Source organism: Protomyctophum bolini (genome assembly GCF_963924005.1).
Source record: "Protomyctophum bolini genome assembly, chromosome: 22".
Classification (NCBI taxonomy): Eukaryota; Metazoa; Chordata; class Actinopteri; order Myctophiformes; family Myctophidae; genus Protomyctophum; species Protomyctophum bolini.
This window is the reverse complement of record NC_137883.1, coordinates 35987523-36010374: the sequence shown is the minus strand read 5'-3', so window position 1 is coordinate 36010374 and position 22852 is coordinate 35987523. Positions and strand designations below refer to the sequence as shown.

Below are 22852 nucleotides of genomic sequence, written 5' to 3'. Positions count from 1 at the left end.
TTTTCCATGTGTCTATGAGGTGACAGTACTTCATTAGACACCCTGGAGTTGTTTTTATGTGCAATGGTGTATTAACTTTGTATGGCACCGTCGTTTTTCACCAGAAGCAGAGACGTGTGTTTTCATTTTTTCAACCAGTCTAACGTTCATTAGAAGGCCAATATCAGTCACCAGAAGCAGAGACGTGTGTGAAGTTACAATTGGTTTATATAGGAAGGTAAAGTTAATATCAAATATCTAAATATTGAATCAAGCAACTTACAAACCATCTGGGGTGAAACACAGAAGTCAGATGTTAAAATGACAGCAGGGGGAAAAAAAAACTTTAATATTGGACACCTCTTTATAATAATTTCTGTCTGTCTGTTTCTTTCTTACACGTGTGTGCGTGCGTGCGTGCGTGTGTGCGTGCGTGTGTGCGTGCGTGCGTGCGTGTGTGTGTGTGACAGTCTACACCGTCTTTGCGCTCCTAGAATACTTGGTCGTTGGATCCAACATGGCGTTCCACCTCACTGCAGCCTTGGACTTCAGCAACCAGGAAGTACTGGTGGCCACGCCCCCTGAGGACAAGAGATACTGACCTCACACACACACACATTTGAATTATTTTATTTGGTCCACAAAAAAAAGGAAAAATGCATAGGACATAAACATTATGGGTGCAGTTATTATGTTACAATCACAAGCCTATGACACGTGTTTGGAATCATACTGCTAACATAAATGATGTTCCTCGGTTTCCTGTCAATCAAAATCATGCCTAACATTAACCTCAGTAAAAAAATACAAGAACCGCTGAGAGTGAGATTTTAGAAATGTTAGCCCCTCTAACATTCTCTGCACGTCTGTGTGTGTGTGTGTGTGTGTTTGTGTGTGTGTGTGTGTGTGCGTGTGCGTGTGCGTGCGTGTGTGCACACGCGCATTATGTATACAGCAAACATTTCCTCTCATTTTTTTAAGATTCGTTTTTTGGCTTTTGTGCCTTTGTTGATAGTTACAAGCGACGAGCTGACGCGACAATAAGAGCCTATTATGTGGCATTATGTGGCATGTGCCTGGACTAGGCCAGCATTGACTGTTTCCTGGTGTATTGTGACTGTAATCTTGACAGGTTTCCTGAAGACCAAAGATGAGTCAGTGTGAGGAGAGAGAGGAGGAGGGAGCTGACAAACATCACATCCACAGAGCAGAGCCTCCATCTGTGTCTATGAAGAGTCATGAACCTCCTGACTTCAGTAATGAACCTGGACCTCCAGATACAACGTATGTGAATCCTCCTATACAATTCAAGGTTCAATGTTGTACTTTATTCTTCCATCTTGTGTACACTACATGTACATAAGAGTGAAACTTGGCTTCCTTCAGACAATGCAGCAGCATTATATACACCAGCGGTTCCCAAACTTTTTCACGTCAAGGACCCCCAAAAAATATATGCCAGGGACCCCCCATAAGAGAAGATTTGTACGGCTCTAGCGGTGATTCTCAACCCGTTTAATTTCAAGGACCCCCAGTTTCACATGCATTAGTCTACATATCCCCATTTAATGGCATTTCTATCTCTGGGACCCCCAATTTATATTGTAAAATCAATGCTAATTTAACTCTGAGAGTGTACAAATGGAACCAAATGGACCCTAACGGGTCTCTGAGTTACAGTCCCATAAGGGTCCAGTTGGTTCATAACTATCATCTAGCTGGGTCCCCCCTGGAACTCCCTCAAGTACCCCTGGAGGTCCCCGGACCCCACTTTGGGAACCACTGATATACACAACACTATAATACAACTTTGTGATCTCATGCTAAGTTACATGAATGACAAAAACAAGACATAACATCTAATAATGTTGTATGAATCCTGTTCAAAGTTAATCTACAGATTGTAAGTTACTGTGTGTGCAGTTTGTGAATGAAGTGGTACAAATCAGTGTGGTGTTCAGTAGACAGGCTGGCTGCTTGTGTGCATGTATAGTATGTGAACAGTAATATGTACAGTATGTGATTGTGTACAGTATATGCAACAAGCCATGTTTAAACTATCCCCGGTTATTGTATTGTATATTTAGTAAGTATTGTACAGTGACAACTAAAGTCTCTGTAATGCTTATGTTGTACTATTGTCTATTACTATAAAACTAAAATAAAGGGATTTAAGATCAATCTATATGGCTCTGCCTCCTACTGACTGCCTAGTCCTAATCTGGTGTACTTGTGCCCCCTCTTGGCCAGGCCCTGTAACTACAGTATTTTACATGCATAGTAAAACTACAACAAAACAATTTATATAATGTTTTTTGCAATTTTAGTTTTCTTTTTGCTGCAATGTTGTGAGAGGAAACTAAAAGATGTTACCCTTGTATAAATAAAATGAAATGTAACAATAATACAAATAAAAAAAAGAATTGACAATGTCATTAACACAAACTATGTTATGATTCCAGAAGTCTGTACCACAGAGCAGAGTCTCCAACACCCAGCTACATGTCTATGAAGAGACGCGTCTAAAGGACTTTCTCCTGACTTCAGTAATGAACCTGGACCTCCACACACACAGTATGTGAATCCTACTGTACAATATACACACTATAACCACTAACCAGGGCTGCACACAACTTTTTTGGTCTAGTAGCCTACTCAGAGGAGCACCTGGAGGAGTTACTGGTGCTCTTAAAATGCGGCGACCCGTCTCGCCGGATGGATAAAAGAGGGATGCATGAATAACTTATAGCAAAGCGATATTTATTGGATAAGTGGGGACTGGGGAGTCAATGGAGAGTATTGCAACTAAACTCTAGATTCATCCCATTATTTAAAAAAATCTAGAGTTGCAAATTGCAGCTATAGGTCCATGTGTATTCCAGCCCTATATCATGCATATTCTAATACAAACTTCTTAATACTTCCTAAGGATAATATGAGCATCAAAGCAATATTTAGATTTCTTTTTTTTAATTATTTAATAGCTCACAACGTGTTGCGGAGGCGACACGTTGTGAGCTTGCAGATCGGCTATTTGTTTAACATATGACACGTCGTACGGCGAAGCATACGTCAGGCTTCCCTGACTGAGGCAATGTACACAGTCAACACAGAGTCAGACAGTCAGACAGACACACATTGCTCCTCGGTGCAAAATAAACAGTGTACACTACCCGACTTTACGATAATAAGGGACAGTATGTCGGGGCACGCTGTTGTCATGTTGATAAGCTTCATATTGTGCAGCAGCAGTGCCAGTCCGTGAGAAACGGCATCGCACACTTGCTCCAGCATCTGGAAAACAAGCAGTGAGCAGCATGGAATCCTCCCTCGTTTGACTAAGGACACGCTGTGATTAGCCACAATGGCCAGTGCACTTGTGCAAGACGTGCTGTGATTAGCCAGTAGTAGCTACGGTACTTTGAGTGGCAGTCAGTGCGAAATGCTCTCTGTGTGGCCCCAGCTGTAAGCTGTTGGTGCAGAAGCGCTTCCCGGCGCATTATGAATTTTGACGGCGCATGCACACTGGCGCACCGCTTATGTGCAGCCCTGACTATAACACTATACAATATACACACTATGGTCCTCTCCTCATTCACAAAGGAGAAATACGCCACAGTGTAACTGATGCGTAAATAGATGCGTAATATGATATCGTATTTATCCGTCCGATCAAGCTGCGATTTGCTCCTGTGATATTCAGGGAACCTGCATGGTGTAATCACTTCAATTGCGGATCGCTGAGTGTATCCTTTCCGCATTTTTCCCAAGCGATTCGCCTGGTTAGTTGGAACATCCATGCCCATTCAACACAATATAAGGCAACAGGAAATATCGAAATACGTCATCATAGCCTGCACAGAGGATTCCAAACTTTAAATTTTATACAACAGCCGCGATGAGCAGTTCATTTTGACAGGAGGGTCTCTGCACGGACAGATCTTCAAGTAAACAGCGCAAGTTGTATATAATTATAAACTAAACTTGCCAACTTGGCACGCATTGCTTCACTCCTTGTTAAATGTCAGAACATTAATAAGTTAACTGATGTTACAGTTACTTTCACATAATGAGAAAGAAGTTAATTTGTACTGTTCACCACACGACCAAATGCTATATTACAACTCGGCAATGATAAAAGCCCTTACTGATGACTGCACTGCAGGGTTATAAAAATATGAAAGAACAATTGCACACTCGCCTGCAGAAGTAAAATAGATATCAGAGCTGCATTGATTCATGCAGGGAATAGATTAATATCATCTCACTGTCATCTGTCTAAATGCCATGTGGAGAATGGATTTGTTCTGATCATGGACACGTAGGTAGGCATATAGCTATTTAAATGTTCAACCATATACGGCGGGTAGCCTATATCCTCTTTGTGCAGGTTAATTGCATGATGTCGTCATATTAAAATGATTTGCGGGACATTTGTCACCAAACATGATTGATCTCATGATGAGATCAATGTAGTAGCCTACAGCCTACACAGCTACAGTTGCCCATATTATAATTAATTAAGGTGATCTGGCTTAAAACTATAGACTGGCCGAATTGCACTGATGCCATAATGTGGACTTCTATTTTTTTATAGGGCTAATTAGCCCTAGTGATTGCTGTCTGTCTGTCAGACCGGCATGTCTGTGAACCCAGGGCTCGAAATTAACTTTTCTTGGTAGCACCAGTGCTCCCAAATTAAAAAGTTAGTAGCACTAGCAAAAAATTAGGAGCACCTACCCAAAAAGTAAGGAGCACAGACAATATATATAACGCAATACATTGTATTAATAAAAGAGTATAACGCAGTATACCAATTAACACTTGTAAACATCTCCATGTCAGTGCATTAGTCACGTGCATACCTAACTGTGGCATTAAGACATTGCATTTCTGAGCACTGAGCACTGCAGAGTTCATCACATGCCGGGTTAAGGTTTAACAATAAAATATGAAACTTATTTATTCAGACCATGGAGAAATGTATTCAGTCCACCATGAACATTTTCCCTTCCCTTTTTTGCTATACAGCTTGTCCCCACAGGTCTCAATATTTGCTATTGAGAATGAAAGAAATTAGATCAAATGTGACGTATGATGATATATAATGATATATATAATGATAGGAGCACCTCACTTCCCACTTAATTTTTATTGAAGGAAGAACAGACAGACAAAAACTCAACTAACAAGAAAAAAAAGACAAAAAGTAAAAGAAAAAGGCTGCATTTTTCATATTACAATAAACATTCAATGAAATTCTATTGCAATATCGCTAGGCTGAGAGAAGAGATTCCACTTTTCCCATTTTTTATAGAATTTATCCTCTTGTAGTCTAAGTATGAATGTTAGTTTTTCCATAGAATGCAGTTCCTCAATAATGTCCATCCATTGATCTTTCGTTGGTGGGTCCTGTTGGTACCAGCGTCGTGTGATTGCTTTTTTACTTGATGCTAAGAGGATCTTGATTCAATATTTATCATGTGTTAGAAACTCTTCAGGGATATTTCCCAATAGTAGAAAAGAAACAGACAGAGGTATCTCAAAACACAGAATGGTCTCCAAAGTGGAGTGAATATCCTGCCAGTATTTCTGAATTTTAGGACAAGACCAGAAAATATGAGCGTGGCCCGCTTCCTTGTGGCCACATTGTCTCCAGCAAGGCTGTTCTGTTTTCAGTTGTCTTGATTTAATTTTTGGAGTAATAAAAAATCTCATTAAGTTCTTCCAACAGAATTCTCTCCACATTCTTGAGTTGGTGGATGTAATTTGTGTTTTGCACATGTTTGCCCATTCTTCTGATGTGATGGTAATCTCCAACTCTTTTTCCCAATTAGTTTTAATGTACTCTGTGGAGTTAGACCTAGCTGAAACCAGGGCATTATATATACTGGACACTACTCTTTTGGACTCCTGCTTATATGCCTGAATAAAAACCTGTATGAGATCGTTTGAGGCCACCGGCTCGGATGCTTTCACCTCCCCCATGAAGTACTCTCGTATTTGGAGGTATCTAAAAAAGTCCTTGTTATCTATGCACATACACATATTTTTCAATTGTTCAAAGTTCAATAACACATTGCCTTTCATGGCAGTACTGTAAGAGGAAAAACCATACCGAGCCCATCGGGTGTGATTTTTAACTCATGCATTGTCCTGGGGCCAGGATTTACAATGTGGTCTCCTGACTCTCAGTCCCTCTCCCATCCATCTCTTCACGGACACCGAAGCATCAAAGCTCTCCTGAGGAGGACCCTCTACAATTGCTCGATTCAACAGACCCATTCAGGATTCTAAAAACGCCTTCTCAATCCTGACCTAAGATTTAAGTGTTTAGAGAGGCACTTGTCTTTATCTCCTTGGGCAAATCATTCCATTGCACCGTTTGTACTACATGGAATACAAGCTACTGTTATGCTAATTACATGCACAAAAGTAATAGTAGTATTATTCACTGTCTCTGTTGTTTATGTATTGTTATTTCTGTCTGTATGATTCCAGAAGTGTCTACCACAGAGCAGAGTCTCCAACTCCCAGCCTTCTGTCTGTGAAGAGTGACTGGTCTAAACCAGGAAATCCTCCTTACTTCAGTAACGAACCTGGACCTCCTGATTCACAGTATGTCAACCCTCCTATAAATATATACAACTGCACTATAACACTGTAACACTATACAATATACACTATAACACTATACAATATACACTATAACATATTGTGGGGTGTCGCTAGGCAACCAGCCGCCAGGTGAGCGTCATGGCCCAGACAGCCAGTGGGGAGGAGGCAGAACACAGCCGAGGAGAACACGCCTCCTCTGCCTCGTCATCGACCAGACATACTACCCAGCCCACCTATTGGCTCAAGGCCAAGTGCACGCTTGTAGTGCCGAAATTATTTCGGCTCGTCAGAAATGTTTCAGTAGCACCGAATAGCCGACTTTAGGACGGTACCCGCCCCCCCGAACCTCAAATGACGTCACATTGTAGGCTCTACAGCGCCGAACCGAATTATATTCGGCTCTAAAATAGGAGTATGAATCGGCCCTAAGAGTGTCTGCTAAATGCCTAAATTGTAAATTGTAAAATGTGATGATTATTATAGAATCTAAGACCGTGATTCACATAATCAGGTATTATTACTTAGGCAACAATTCAAATATATACAGCATACGATAAAGAAATTATTTTAAAAAATGGCTGATGGGGAAGTCCTCGTTCATTCCCTTTGGGGACATTGTATTTAAAGTGTAAATCCAAAAGGATTCACGTTGTAGCAACAATCTATTCAGATCCCCTCCTCGCCTGCATGGGGCATTTCACATGTTCAACCCATAGACTGTAAAAGATATGGACAAAGCGTTCCCCGGGTCTAACATGGACGTAAAATGAAGCCAGTAATTCCTTGCACTGTAAGTCGCCATCTTTCTAGATCCGTTTGGGCCCAGCTGGCCCATTGGCTGGCCCAGACAACGAGGCGGGACTTCCCCCCCCTTCTTCTCCGTTGGTTTTTATTTTGACTCGAGTGGGAGGGGACTCCCGATCATAGACTGTAACGGTAGCCACGCCCCTCAGAACATATGCAACTTTATGGTAATTTATTTTTGCGAACGCAGTGAGCACTTACTATGAGACCTAGCAGATCATGTCTGTCTGTCTGTCTGTCTGTCTATCTGTCTGTGTGTGTGTGTGTGTGTCTGTCCCGCTATCCAAATATGGAGTGTGTTGCAATCACTCAGCTCCATATATGGGCACAAAAGGGGCCAGGTCCACTCAGCTCCATATATGGGCACAAAAGGGGCCAGGTCCACATATACAGTAACAGACAGACAGACAGACAGACAGACAGACATGATCTGCAGGGTCTCAGCTGCGTTTGCTTCCCGCGTTTGCGCGTCTTACTGGTATAAATGGGACCATCATTTTCCAAAAAGAATATTATGACATTAGAAATTAGACTTTAAACTAGTGACTGGAAGCAGAAAGTATTCATGACCATGTTTATTAAGGTAATACAGTCTAGGTGAAGTTGGGCCCAAATACATGGACTTCTATGGGGCTATGGGTTCTTTTGGGTCCAGTGACAGTGCCACAACAGGCCCATTATATGAACTTTCAGGAAATCCCGATTTCCTCAGTGGCTTCACAAAATATCTGTCTGACTGCCCCCCTGGTTCAACCCCCTGATATCTCAGAGTGGCCACTGTGTGTTTAGAGGACAGAAACTGCATTGCAACCAAAGGGGCTTTTTAGGATCTTGGTTGCTGGATGCTGCTTCTATGCTCGAACATGTGCGTCTTTAGCGCCCTGTTGGTCTTGCCAACATATCCTAGTCCAACATGGGCATTTGAGCAAGTATATCACATTTTTGGTTGTGCATGTTATGGTGCCCTTGATGTCAAAGTTTTTACCCGTGAGTGGGTGTGTAAAAGTGTGGCTCTTAGTGGTGAAGTTGCATTGTGCGCACCTGCCGCATTTATAATTGCCATCCTATGTAGGACAGCGCCACCTAGAGGGTGTAGTAACACCCTGTCTCCTCTAGGACAGCACCACGGTGGAGGACGTGGAGACCCTCATCAAGGACACCGACTACAACGGCTTCCCGGTCGTCGTGTCCCGCGAGTCTGAGAGGCTCATCGGATTCGTGCAGCGCAGAGACCTCACCCTGGCTATCAGTAAGACCTCCCCCTATTGGCTATCAGTAAGACCTCACCCTGGCTATCAGTAAGTGTAAATAACCATTTAAGAGCTATCTTGAGTGTGAAGTGTTGTTTTCCATAAGTGGCCCTACAGTTACTCATCCTGGCCAGAGGAGGGAGCTGTCGCCTTTTGGGACAATCTAGCCTTTGGACCTTCAACATTAGCTGGACCCTGGCCTACTTTTATTCTTTTCTCTTTCTTTGAGGTCTTGAAACTGTTCAAAGTGTACATTTAAAGCAGTTAAACCTTGGTGTAATACTTGTTTGTTAAAGGGTATACAATACAGTAATGAGCTGACCCAGGGGGTCCCGAGAGGGGCTAACAAGTGTAATGCTTTATTGCGAACGCAGTGAGCACTTACTATGAGACCTAGCAGATCATGTCTGTCTGTGTGTCTGTCTGTCGCGCTATCCAAATATGGAGTGTGTTGCATCAGCAATCACTCAGCTCCATATATGGGCACAAAAGGGGCCAGGTCCACTCAGCTCCATATATGGGCACAAAAGGGGCCAGGTCCACATATACAGTAACAGCGGGACCGACACACAGACAGGCAGACATGATCTCCAGGGTCTCAGCTGCGTTCGCTTCCCGCGTTTGCGCGTCTTACTGGTGGTGTCGTCCACTCACAGTTAACAGTATTTGTATTGAGTTGTACTTTAAATGTACTGGAATTCTGCAAACAGTTAATAAATACTATTGCTGAATCAATCAAAAAGATTTACACACACACTCACACTGATTGATTGATTAATTGAAGTATTTATTAACAGTTTGCAGAATTACAGTACATTTCAAGTACAACTCAATACAAAGACTGTTAACTGTGAGTGGACGACCCAGTTAAGCATTACACTTGTTTACAACAGGGTCCACATTGTTCAATTCATCAAAACATTTAGAGACATACAAATAGACACTTCTATGTAGCTCACACACACACACACACACACACACACACACACACACACACACACACACACACACACACACACACACACACACACACACACACACACACACACACACACACAGAGAGAGACCGTTCCATTAAGGTCAGTTTACACCTCATTCACACACAGAGAGAGAGAGATATTCACACAGAGAGAGAGACCATTCCATTCAGGTCAGTTTACAATTCAGGCATTTAGCAGACGCTCTTAATCCAGAGCGATTTACATTAAGCAAGAACAAAAAAGCATGGGAATACATCACATAAAAACATTTATCATGAAACATGCGTAACCTAAGAAAGTAACAGTGGAATATCTATATAATTAAACTATACATATAAACTATACATATATATACTATACTATGCTATACATATGTACTATGACGTGCTATGACTACATACAGTGCAATTATAGTGCTGTCTTCATAACATGCTATAAGTCTGTATCAAATGCTATCTAAGGGGGTAGGGTAAGTGCTATGGGCCATGATGGAGTCTGAAAAGGTGGGTTTACCTCAAAATACCAACAATGAGTAGTAGCCTATTAATGATTATACAGACTATATATATATATATATATATATATATGCGTTACCTCAGTCTGAGCAAGTAGGCCATTTTATTTATATACCACCTTTCACACATTCAAACAAAGTACAGTACAGCTCATTTAAAGCCCAGACTATATCAGGCTATCTATCAAGCCTAGTTGATAGACTAGCAGCAATTTGCAACTCTAGATTTTTTTATAATGGGATGAATCTAGATGAAATAAAGTATGGATGCCACAACTGGACCAGGATGGAAAGACCAAGGGTTTGCGTTCTAAGCACAATGACGTGTTTTTAAAAATTGGTGTATGTACAGTATGTGCCATTTAACATTCCATTTTCCAATTTCTTCGGCTTGTTGCCATATATGAATGGAATGAGATATGAGAGGACCACATTTTTGTTGGCAGTATTTACTCAATGTGCCACTGAACAGAACTTCATTCAATTTGTAGGGTGTGACTATACTGCGTTCCATCAGAAGCCATGGGATATTCTCTTCTTGGGAAAACCATTTCTCAAGTGAGCGGATGGCAAAGGAGATTTGATATAATTCTAAATTGGGCAATTCAAATCCACCTTGTTGTTTACTTTGGTAAATAATTGTATTTTTCAGCCTTGGTCGTTCCCCCTTCCAAATTAATTTTGTAACCAGGCCTTGTATCTGACTTTTGTTTTAATCTTGATGAGTATGGCGTACAGCTCATGAAAATCTAAAAATCCTATTTCAAAATATTAGAATATTTACGAGACCACTAAAAAAGTATATTTATGTATGCAGTCAATACTTGATCTGGGCTACTTTTGAACAAACCATTTCATCAATGGGGCGTGGCATGGAGGTGACCAGCCTGTGGCACTGTTGAGGTGTTATGGAAGCCCAGGTTTGCTTTGATAACAGCCGTAAGTTAATTTGTATTGTTCAGTCTCATGTCTCACACCTTCCTCTTGACAATACAACCTAGAATCTCTGTGGGGTTCTGGTCAGGCCAGTTGGCTGGTCAGTTAAGCACAGTAATACCATGGTCAGTACACCAGTTACTAGTAGTTTTCAATATAAAAATATATTTCAATCCAAATACAGCAAAAATAGCAGATCTACAAGCTCAAAACGTGTCGCAGTGTGACATGTTTTGAGCTTGTAGATCTGCTATCTTGGCTACTACAACAGTATATGCAGTGTGGCCCTCTCGAGTGAGTGTGGCCCTGTCCATATCCAAAGTTGCCCACCCCTGATTTAGAAGACATGTTGTAGAATCTGCTCTCTGCTCTCAATGAGGTTAATGTGTCTCATCATCACGTCTGTTTGCTGCTCTTCCAGATATCGCCGTGCAGTTCCACCATAAATCTGCCCCCATATGCAAGCTACAGAAGAAGTATGCAGCGCATGTCGCCAGGTTAGTGCATGTATAGATCTACACGTTGTGTTCTATTCATTCCATGGTGCAGGTTAGTGGATGTATAGATCTACACGTTGTGTTCTATTCATTCCATGGTGCAGGTTAGTGGATGTATAGATCTACACGTTGTGTTCTATTCATTCCATGGTGCAGGTTAGTGGATGTATAGATCTACACCAGGGGTAACCAACCGGGGGTTCGCGATCTACCGGTAGCTCGCGGGAACGTTTCCAGTCGATCGCGAAGTGTCAGACAGACCCATTGGAATAATGTCAGTGCCGCTCGTCACATGCAAATTAATTTTGAGCAGAGCGCTGTGGCTCTGAGTTTGAGAATAGACCCCATCGTCCAAGGGTGTGTGTGCGACTGTGCGTGTGTGGTGGGGGGGGTGGTATCTTAGCAACACTGAATGATCTGTCCCATTGGTCGTGTGCTCGTATCATCAGCCAATGGCTGCAGCTCTGAGCTTCCCAGACCCAGGTTCACATCAACTATTCTACACTACGTCATGCCGTAAAGAGAACTGACAGGTCAGCCACAGGGCTGCTACCATATTAGCAGCTGTGAGCGCTCTTCTCTTCTCGTGAAGAAAGCAGGACAGAGTTGTCAAATAAATCCCGCCGTCATTCATACTGTATTTATTCTCCGACCCGACATTAAAATACGGAACAACGTGCCTCCCGTATCAGTTCATTACGGGGCTCGTGACAGGCTGCAGACACAGAGTTGGGACTACTAGCCGATAGCGCCGCTGCTCCTTCAGTTTTCGTTGTTCGTTGTTATAATATTTTTTATTATTGGGATTTGATCATTGATGCAAATTCTAAACATATGGATGCAGCTGCAGAAGTTGTGTTGCTTAAAGGAATGCATAGTTGCGTTCTCCTCAACTGCTGCGCAGCAACAACAAAAATATAAAAATGAGAAAAATATACTGAATATACCAGTCTGCAATGCAAACTAATAGGCGAGTGCACTCCAGGGCATATGCAAAGGGAAAGAATTACTTCTGTCCGTGACAATAATCAATGCTACAGTTTGAATTCTGTACACATGCACACATAGAGCAAAAAATATGATAAATATGAAATATGAAAACTTGTTGAAGTACAACACATGAGTCAAGTAGCTGCTTTTGTATCAAACCCTTTCCTCTTTACTGAGCCTACTGTCATTGAACTGCTGTCCGATAAAATGCAGGATGTGTTTGCATTAACTTCAGATATTTAAATGGAGATTATTGGATTAGTAAGTGACTGTCACCTGCAGGTCAGAGCTAAAGAGAAGGAATTTTGGTCTCTTGTGAGCAGAGAAGTATCCCCTGATTGCATGCCTACTTTGGTTCCATGTACTTATGTGAAATGGCCTTTTCACAAATGAAAATAATAAAATCCAAGTTTAGAACTCGTATGACTGACTCACATCTTAATGACACCCTCAGACTGGCAATCACTAAATATGAACCAGATTTCAAAACGCTTGCAGATAAAGTGCAGTCACAGCAGTCTCATTAAAGGTGGGCTGACCCTGAGAGTATGTCACCATATCTGTGCAAATATATATGGTCATATTATGCCTATGTCATTTGAACATCTGCCAATGTGAATATTCATTGAAATGAGAAACAAAATATTTCTAATAGCCTACTAATTATTTCTAATTTGTCTTAATATTATTTGACATTGATAATATAACTTACTATAAGTATTTATTCTAATTTAAGCTTTAGTCTTTGTGTGGATGTGTGCACATGCATTGAGCCTGTCAGAAATAGCAAAAAAACAAGTGTTTTTTCTAACACGTTTTAGTGGTAGATCTTGGCTTACAATTGGGAATAAAATGGGCTCTTGGGCTTGAAAAGGTTGGTTACCACTGCTCCAGATCATTGATCCAACAACAAAAAAGCGAGTAGGCCTTCATTTCTTCCTCCACTGCCCATCCCTCTATTATCTCACCGCACGATGAGAGCGCTGTGAATGGCGCTACGGCCGGTACTGTGTGCAACCAACTTAACTGTGGATTTGAATATGTTCCATTCCGCCAATGGCTCCGAGCACTTTCCAATAATATGTGCCACGGCCGTCTAAAGTGCCTCAGGAGGCCGAAGGGGATCCATTACATCCATGAAGTGATATAGGGGGGTCTGGATGTATTTAGTTTGGCAGCCCACTATGCATTACATCCATAAAGTGATAGGGAGGGGGGTCTGGGTGTATTTAGCTTGGCAGTCCCATACGCAGCCTGCCATGTTCACTGAGCCTATGTGTCAGTTCATTGTGGGACTACTAATAACCGCTACGCTTGTGCCCTTTAGCGTCTGTGATGTGCATGCGTTTTGTGAATGGTTGCTTTTCAGAGTGGGCCTATATATACACAGTATATATATATATATATATATATATATATACACTGCAAAAACAATGATCTTAGCAAGAATTGCCAACTTATATCTAGCCATGCTAGATTATTGATCTTGTTTTAATAATGATATACTAAACAAGAGAAAAATGTATAAGATGACTAATCTTGTTTTTAGATTATATTTCTTTTTTCTCTTACTAAGTTATTACATCTTCAATCAAATAATTGTACATGTACATCAAGCTAAAATTACTATCTGAGACAAGATTGCAGCCACAGTGTGACTTTTAAGACAATTTGTAGTAGTAAGTACTTATTTTAAGACTACCAAATAACTGCTTTCACATTACATTTTGAAATGTTTCCAAACATCACATGTAAGGCCTTTTCAGAAGGGCAGCGACTGACGTGCCTATAGTGATACATTTTCAATGAGAGGCACAGCCCTGTGAAATTGTCACATTCATGCTCATTTCGTGCACACGCCTGCATAGACCGGCCTGGATTGTGTTGAGCTTTATTTTGATTTTGATGCTACGCGTCCCTTGCCCCTCATGAGCAGACTTGGAGTTGATCCAGGTGACAACGCCATACATTGGGGGTCCTTGACATGAAACATTTTGAGAACCAATGATATAAGCACCACGTGCTATACTAGAACAAATCATATTTACAAAAGAATAGCATGCATGACAAAGAAAGCATGACAATCTTTTTTTTTAACAATATGCATTTTTATTTTTTTGACAAACAGACAATACAACAAAACACAATACAATACAATTACTTAAAATGAAAAACAAACAAAAAACAAAACGATAACATACAGATGACAATCATTTTAACCCCTTCATCCATATACATGTTGGCTATTAACCCATTTTGGGGCGGGAACCCCTTTTGGTGTTAGCATTACCTTATGCTTTAGCTATTGAAAAATAGCAGATCTGCTATTTTTGAAAAATCGAAGAACAACTGACATAGAAACATTGCTTTTTCAGAAACCTGTCAGGATGTAGAAGACATTTCTAGAATCTGATCTCAGGTCAAAATGGGTTAATACATGGCAGACAAAGCTCACACTGGGAGCTTGTCTTTAACAACCAGTCCTATTAGCATTAATTATTTCAACACAAATCTTCTCACAAATCCTCTTCAGATGGGGAGGGGGGTCCGCAGCCAAATCATTTTGGGGGACCATGGCATGATGATGTTTGAATACTACTGAATTCTAAGGAATTTAGTCAGGCTCATGTCGTAATGGGTTAATTACACCATGCAGCTCATAATGAGTGGCATGTAATTAACCCATTTTATATATTCCACTATATAAATAAAATAAGATTTCATTTAAATTAGCACTTTATGAAAATCAGAAATGACAAAAACAGACGAAAGTAAATAAATAGAGTTCATAGTTATAATATTTATATAATATATTTGTATTGTATCTTTGTATTGTTTCACTTAATGTTACGCTCCCATGTCCTCCCCCCCCCCCCTCACTCACACACACACACACACACACACACACACACACACACACACACACACACACACACACACACACACACACACACATTAAGACATGTGAATCCCTTGGCTCCTTCAAAACTGCTCTCAAAGGGCACCTACGGATGGCTGCAATTCGAAACTGGCCTCTGTAAAAGCTGAATTTTTATCTGGATTGTACTATGTTTTTGTATGGACGTGGTGTTGGGTGCCTGCACATATGCACACATGGCATCAACGCATGGTGTTGTGTGCAGGCGCCCTACACTCTGTCTTTGTACTATGGATTGCACTATGTTTTTGTATGGACGTGGTGTTGGGTGCCTGCACACATGGCATCAACGCATGGTGTTGTGTGCAGGCGCCCTACACTCTGTCTTTCGTTTTCTTTTATCCCCCTGTTCCCCTCACTGTATATATATTTTTTTCCCTTTTCGCTTCCTATATGATGAATTCCTGTTCTGTTCTTTAACTACATAGAAGTGTCTATTTGTTTGTCTCTAAAGGTTTTGATGAATTGAACAATGTGGACCCTGTTGTAAACAAGTGTAAGGCTTAATTGGGTCGTCCACTCACAGTTAACAGTCTTTGTATTGAGTTTGTGCTTAAAATGTACTGTAATTCTGCAAACTGTTAATAAAGATTTCAATCAATCAATCAAACATAACCCAACACTGCTGGGCTTGTGACGTAAGCACGTACAGACGTTCTCTTAAGACAGACGCCGACGGCCATTGTGTGAGAGTGAGATGCGCGCGCCGCGCGGTTGTGCTTGTTGAAACAGGTAAGATTTAAACATTTATTTTATTAAAGCAGTTATAGTAGCCTACGAGTCACGGCAATGCTCTTCATATCAGCTTATTATTGCCTAAATGTAAGGGTATTTTTTATTTAGCAAATGCCTCGTACGGTGAAAATGCCTTTAGCTTTGCATCTTCGCTGCTGCTAGCTACCGTGGGCGAGGTGCATGTTAGCAGTTAGCGGCTAACATGTGCTATAGCATGTACCTCGCCCACAGGCATAACTGTCGCTTAGCTTCTTCAACGCTAGGCCCAGAGCTTTTAGCTCCGATGCTTAAGAAGTCCAAATAGCTTTAACGAGGCCCGGCCGTTCTAGCTCCGGTACCGCTACTCCAAGTCGAGGCTCAGAGGCCTCCATTAGCTCTGCTCTTTAGCCGCCGGGGCTATTTCAGCCCCGCAAAAACTGCAGCAACCTGGTGTCGGGGATGAACGGACAGACTGACACCACGTTGTGCTTAAGTTAACCAGAAATGGAACGGGGGCTCGTTTTTATTACAATTTACAATTTAGGCATTTAGCAAACGCTCTTAATCCAGAGCGATTTACATTAAGCAAGAACAAAAGCATGGGAATAAAAGCATTTATCATGAAACATGCGTAAGCTAAGAAAGTAACAGTGGAATATCTATATAATGAAACTATACATATATAAACTATACATATATACTACTATGCTATACATATGTGCTATGGCGTGCTATGACTATATACAATGCAATTCTAGTGCTGTGTCTCTAGTGCTAAGACTAATCACTAATGTATGTAATTGTAATTTGGTCATTTCGGCTTTATTTGAATTTATGTTTTTAACTGCAAATCAGTTGTTAATGTTCACTGCACATTTTAATGATTGCATTACGTTAGGCATGTCAGTGGCCATGTCAGTGGCCATATAAGCCGTAAGATGGCATTACTGGCCATAACAGCCATGGTGATGCACATCAGGAGCAGGTGTTTTTGACAGCACACTTTGTTTTAGTGTTGGTCTAGTTTTAGTCTACTAAATCTACAGTTTATTTTGTTGACAAATATATTTTGGTGCGCCATGAATCCCATGATGGTGTTTTAATGCCAAACAGCTTGCGCAACCAAACATAAAATGACTTACTTTTAATGCTACTGGATCCCTTATCCACTAGTCCCTCTAACATTTTAGTCTAGTTTATTTTTGACGAAATTGTCAATATATTTACTCTTAATTTTAGTCACCATAGTCTTATAGCTTATAGTATTATATAGATTATACACTAGTATTATACAATATATTAATATAGTATTATATAGATCATACCACTAGTATTATACAATATATTAATATAGTATTATATAGATCATACCACTAGTATTATACAATATATTGAAGCTGAAGACCCTCACCCTCGAGGTGAAGGACGAGGTGTCCACGGAGGACGCCGCGGCCACCCTTTTACTGTAAAGATAACCTATCTTCTGGCCCTCCTCCACCCCCAGGGACGGTATGAAGAAGGTGACGCAGCACGTGAAGGAGGAGGTGTCCACCAGGAGGTGTCCTGACGCTGCGGCCATGCTGTAAAGATAACCTATATTGCGTTAATGATAATTTTCTGTAGAATTGACTGTTGACATAATATTGATTTATATTATAATTATTTTTATTTCAGTAAAAAACAAAGAGCCGCTTTGGCCATGGCCAAACACCGGGCGAAGGTGACCTCCGAGGAGGTCAGGAGGAAGGACAGAGAGAGGTCAGAAATACTGTAATATATACTGTATTATCCTGTCACATAGTGGATGAGAGATGCCATTGGTTCTCAAGCGCCTCTAGGCTTGCTGACGATGGATCAGTTTTCATAGCACTAATTTGACGGAGATTATCAATCTCCGTCTCGGGCACATGACCGCGCACTTGAACTTGACGGTGATTTACGTCACAGGCTTTAAACTATTGTGTTAGAAGAATAGTATGTTCACAAAACCATATTTATTGAAATTGGAAAATGTATATAATATGCTTTATACTTTTAGATGGAGGTACCAAGACCCTCAACCTTTTCTTCCCTGTTTTGACCGAGAGAGGTCAGAAATACCCCCCCCCCCCCCCCCGGGGACCCACACGGGCCAGGCCTCTGGTCAGCCAACCAGGCCTGGCCTGGGTCCCCCCCCTTTCCTAACCACTAGACCATCAAGGATTGGCCGTACTGCAGCTACAAGACGCCTCTTCGCTACACCCGGCAGACCCTACGCACCTCGGGACCAATCCGGTACCGAACCGAACATGCTCGAGTACCGGGTACCGATTACAATAATTCAATTTCGGTTCACTTGAACTTGACGGTGAGTTACGTCGCAGGCTTTAAACTATTGTGTTAGAAGAATAGTATGTTCACAAAACCATATTTATTGAAATTGGAAAATGTATATAATATGCTTTATACTTTTAGATGGATCCCCAATCCCCAATCGATTCTGTGGGTGGCATGGCCGTTCTTAGTTGGTGGAGTGATTTGTCTGGTTGATTCCGATAACAAACGAGACTCCGGCTTGTTAACTAGTTTCGCGGCCCCGTGTGGTCGGCGACTAACTTCTTAGAAGAATTTCTTAATAGTTTTTCTTCTGTGTTTTGCACGTTTATAGGTGACGTGATGTCCGAGGACAAGAGGTACCTGCCCAGTGCCCCCGGTGCCCCCATCCTCCGCGTCCCACCACGCGTCCATCCCCCCGTACCAACGGGACCCGTCGGGTTTCCCACGCCACAAACGTAAGGCCTGTAAAGATAACCTATATATATTATCAATCTCCGTCTCGGGCACATGACCGCGCACTTGAACTTGACGGTGATTTACGTCACAGGCTTTAAACTATTGTGTTAGAAGAATAGTATGTTCACAAAACTATATTTATTGGGGATTATCAAATTGGAAAATGTATATGCTTTATACTTTTAGGTATCATAAAAGAAAGATCTTTTTAACTTTACTTGTGTACTCTGTCTTCCCCAGGCATCCCCCCCCGGGGACCCACACGGGCCAGGCCTCTGGTCAGCCAACCAGGCCTGGCCTGGGTCCCCCCCCCCCCCTTCCTAACCACTAGACCATCAAGGATTGGCCGTACTGCAGCTACAAGACGCCTCTTCGCTACACCCGGCAGACCCTACGAACCTCGGGACCAATCCGGTACCGAACCGAACATGCTCGAGTACCGGGTACCAATTACAATAATTCAATTTCGGTTCTCTCTATCGGTTCCTTACAAATAAAGTTTTATTATTATTATTGTGCGGTAAAGAGAACCTATATTGCGTTAATGATAATTTTCTGTAGAATTGACTGTTGACATAATATTGATTTATATTATAATTATTTTTATTTCAGAGACAAAAGAGCTGCGGCTGCCGTGAAGAAATTCCGGAAGAAGATTAAAAATGAACATGTACTCCAGGAGGCGCACAGGAGGAAGGACAGAGGGAGTCCAGAAATACTGTAATATATACTGTCTACATTAAGCTCTTGTCACATCCACGTAAAAGTATTGTATGATGATTTTTTTCACATTTTTAATTACAAGTAAACTTGTATACTGTTTAAACGACCTGTTCTTTTTTGCCGTATTTCAGAGAAATTATTAAAACCGAAAGGTATGGTGGTGACTTTGTGTTGGAGTCTGTTAGACCCTATTCTTTTCACCAATCTTTTATGATCAATATATCTACATTTTTTCAGACGATGATTTATTTTTTGCTTCATTACATCTGACGCTAAATGTTATTATTATCATACTGCTGTTATAGTGTATACTGAACATGTCACACCAACATTATGCCTCAGATAGAAATAAAAGTCTCAATATTCAATTTCATTCTCAATCTTATTCGTTGTACTGTCATTTGACCTGCAGTAGATTTAGATTAACTGTTTCAGAGGTTGTTCACACTTGTTCTCACACGCAAATTGTATTTTTAGACCACACTTGGTAGGTATTGATAAACTGGACCACTAGAGAACATAACATTTGTGCCAGAAAAAAACCAGATTGTATCGTTCTGGATATTATTATTAAATGGTATGCATGAAGGTCTATGATTGGAACATGATTACACACATTAATATGCTCATATGCTTTTCATTAAGCTTTATTCTACATGTCCACATAATACACCAGATAATTCACATTCAGAGAGACATTCATTGCGTGTGCTTGTTATTTTAGTCCATTAGTAGTATTACTACTTCAAGCAACGGAAAAAGTCTCAGGGTGGACACTTAAACAAGGCTACTTAGCTGGTTTTAGTGTACAGGTTCAGTTTTGTACATTTTTGTATGCAGATGGCCCACTCAGCATAACACACATAAATGCAGATAGCTCTATACACACTTTAACTGTCATTGTCTCCCAAGTATTCCCCAATTTACACATTCTTGTATCTAGAATCTAGATGGGTTGTTGACCAGTCATTAAATGTACTAATTAGTAATGGTGACTTTTTGTTGGAGTTTTACCCTCATTGCATCACTATCTACATTATATATTTCTGCTTCATTACATCTGACCCTACATGTTTTATTATTGTGATACTGTTATTGCTTTTGTGGAACACGTCACACCAACATAATGCTGCTAATTTAACCTGCAGATTTGCTGTATCCTATATTTAGTATTATGATGTATTTGAGCTTTGTGAATTAATCATTTAACCGATCTACAATTTCAGAATGCATTGTGATATGATCTGTTGTCAGCTTTAAGATCGTCTATAACAGAATAATTGTGTACATTTGTGAAAATTGTGGAATAATCTTGAAAAAGAAATCCACAGTTAAATCAAAGCAATTGTCTTGACATTAAATATTGTAGATACACTTGTCTATACAAAACATGAACAATATATGTGTAGCCCAGTGGCATATGTTCCTGTAGTTCTATGTAAATCCACCAGGTGGCACTGTCACTTTAGGAGTGCCATGTTCTGGGGGTCAAGGGTTACACTGAAAAACGTCTTGGATAATAAGAAGCAACCTGTGTTTGTGGGGTTTCTTTGAGAAGATCTTGATGGTAAAACTGCAATACTTTCTTTGTATATTTTCAGAAACACATTCTTGATGCAGTATAGTATGAGTGTATTTCCAGATGATTAAGAATACATGTTGTTGATGGTTGCAGATTGTAAACAAGAGGTGAAAGCTGAACTAGTAACTCAACTTGGTTCTGTGTCTTTGTACTGTCTGTAAGTACTGCTTCTTTGTATTTCTAATTCTACATTAAGTAAATTATAAGGTTGATCTCACTATAGAGGTTGCTGATAATGTTGTGAATGTAATGTGTTTCTCAGTGGAAAGGGGAAAGCTTGGGAGACCAGTGTTTGCTCAGTGTGTGAGTTGGCCGTTCCTCGACTAAGAACCAAAAAGAACTGAACCGGTTCCCATTGGGAACCAACCAACCGGTGGAAAAAGGGCCAGTGAGTCTGTCAGTCAGTCAGGCTGCATCAGCATAGGAGCTGCCCAGATTAATCAGTTTGTATGGGCTCTCAGAGCCTGCTGTGTCAGTCTTTCACCACTTGAGGGCAGAAAAGGCTCAACCAGACACATCTCTCCTCACTAATGTAATGTGGAACACTTGGCTGTGGTCGTGATCTCTCCTCGTGGCGTTTAGTTCCTCAGTTCCGTCTCTCTGTTGTGTTTCCGCATCATCTGTTCTCTGCTGTCAAAAGCACTACATCAAGGCTCTTACTGTAGCCTCTCAGTGGCAGGTAGGTTTATGTAAAAAATGATGCTTTTCTGGCAAGCGGCAACATTGGCTTCTGCCTTCTCCACCCAGTTGAGTTGCACATGCATGCAGGTTGCAACCTTTCAGAATGTTTGCACATCTCTTCGAAAAGAAGAGATGTGCAAACAACATATCATTATATATCTCAAAATATGTGAGTCATATATTTACGAATCAGAGTGGAAAATGAGATTATGATTTGTGTTTTGTTTTGATTTAAATAATCAAGTGGCTTAGTTGTGTGAGTTTGTTTTGTATTTTTTATTTTGGTGATTATATTGCTTAGATGTTGTGTTGTGTGTTGCATGTTTTATATATACCTTCGAAATTGATTGTATGCTAGCCTAAGATTTAGACTCTTTAATCGATTCTGACATTTGATTGAAAATGACAGAATCAATTAAATGAAAACATCTACGAGAGTCTATCTTATAGGCTAGGATGAATGCAATTGTGCGCACCTTTAGTCTGGGGAGTGGCAGTGTGGCAGCTTTAAAAATTAGACACATAGTCAGTAGTACACCATAGGAAAGCCAACACCCGCCCCCTTTGCATAAGTTTATTTGCATAGATATTTGTGTGCAGACTCCGCAAATGAACCACACAGGTTCTCTCAAACGTTGTTTTATCCAGTCATTCTTGTGTTCGCGCTCCTGCTTGGTTCCAATCCACACACACATTCCGGGTCGGCAGCGTGACATTTTGGCCACGGACACCCATTTAAAACTTAGACTACTGTGTGTGCACAGTACGTGGCCCCTGGAAGGGCCGTGGCCCCTAGAAGGGCCCAACATGTTTCGTCATGAAGCTACATGAAGCTATATGAGCGTTTACTAAATACCCCCTCCCTTCCAAAGAC

The 22852-nt window shown here is 41.0% G+C and overlaps 1 protein-coding gene and 1 long non-coding RNA gene across 5 annotated transcripts in view; both read left to right on the top strand.

Moving 5' to 3' along the window:
- LOC308309441 (uncharacterized protein) overlaps positions 1 to 22852 on the top strand; it is a 50598-nt gene that overhangs the window by 3085 nt on the left and 24661 nt on the right. The window contains exons 3-5 of one of the 4 annotated variants that reach the window (XM_080755283.1): positions 450 to 541; positions 1112 to 1263; positions 8518 to 8650. In XM_080755283.1, the coding sequence (XP_080611409.1) occupies positions 450 to 541; positions 1112 to 1120 (101 nt within the window). In that variant the 3' untranslated portion in view covers positions 1121 to 1263; positions 8518 to 8650. Of the gene's footprint in view, positions 1 to 449; positions 542 to 1111; positions 1264 to 2441; positions 2558 to 8517; positions 8651 to 21255; positions 21283 to 21390; positions 21455 to 22852 lie in introns of those variants that run through there. The other 3 variants (XM_080755284.1, XM_080755282.1, XM_080755285.1) reach the window with 3 other exon arrangements.
- Positions 19253 to 19818, top strand: LOC308309484. The gene is made up of 2 exons (XR_013963412.1): positions 19253 to 19435; positions 19605 to 19818. It is a non-coding gene; the product is annotated as an uncharacterized lncRNA (long non-coding RNA).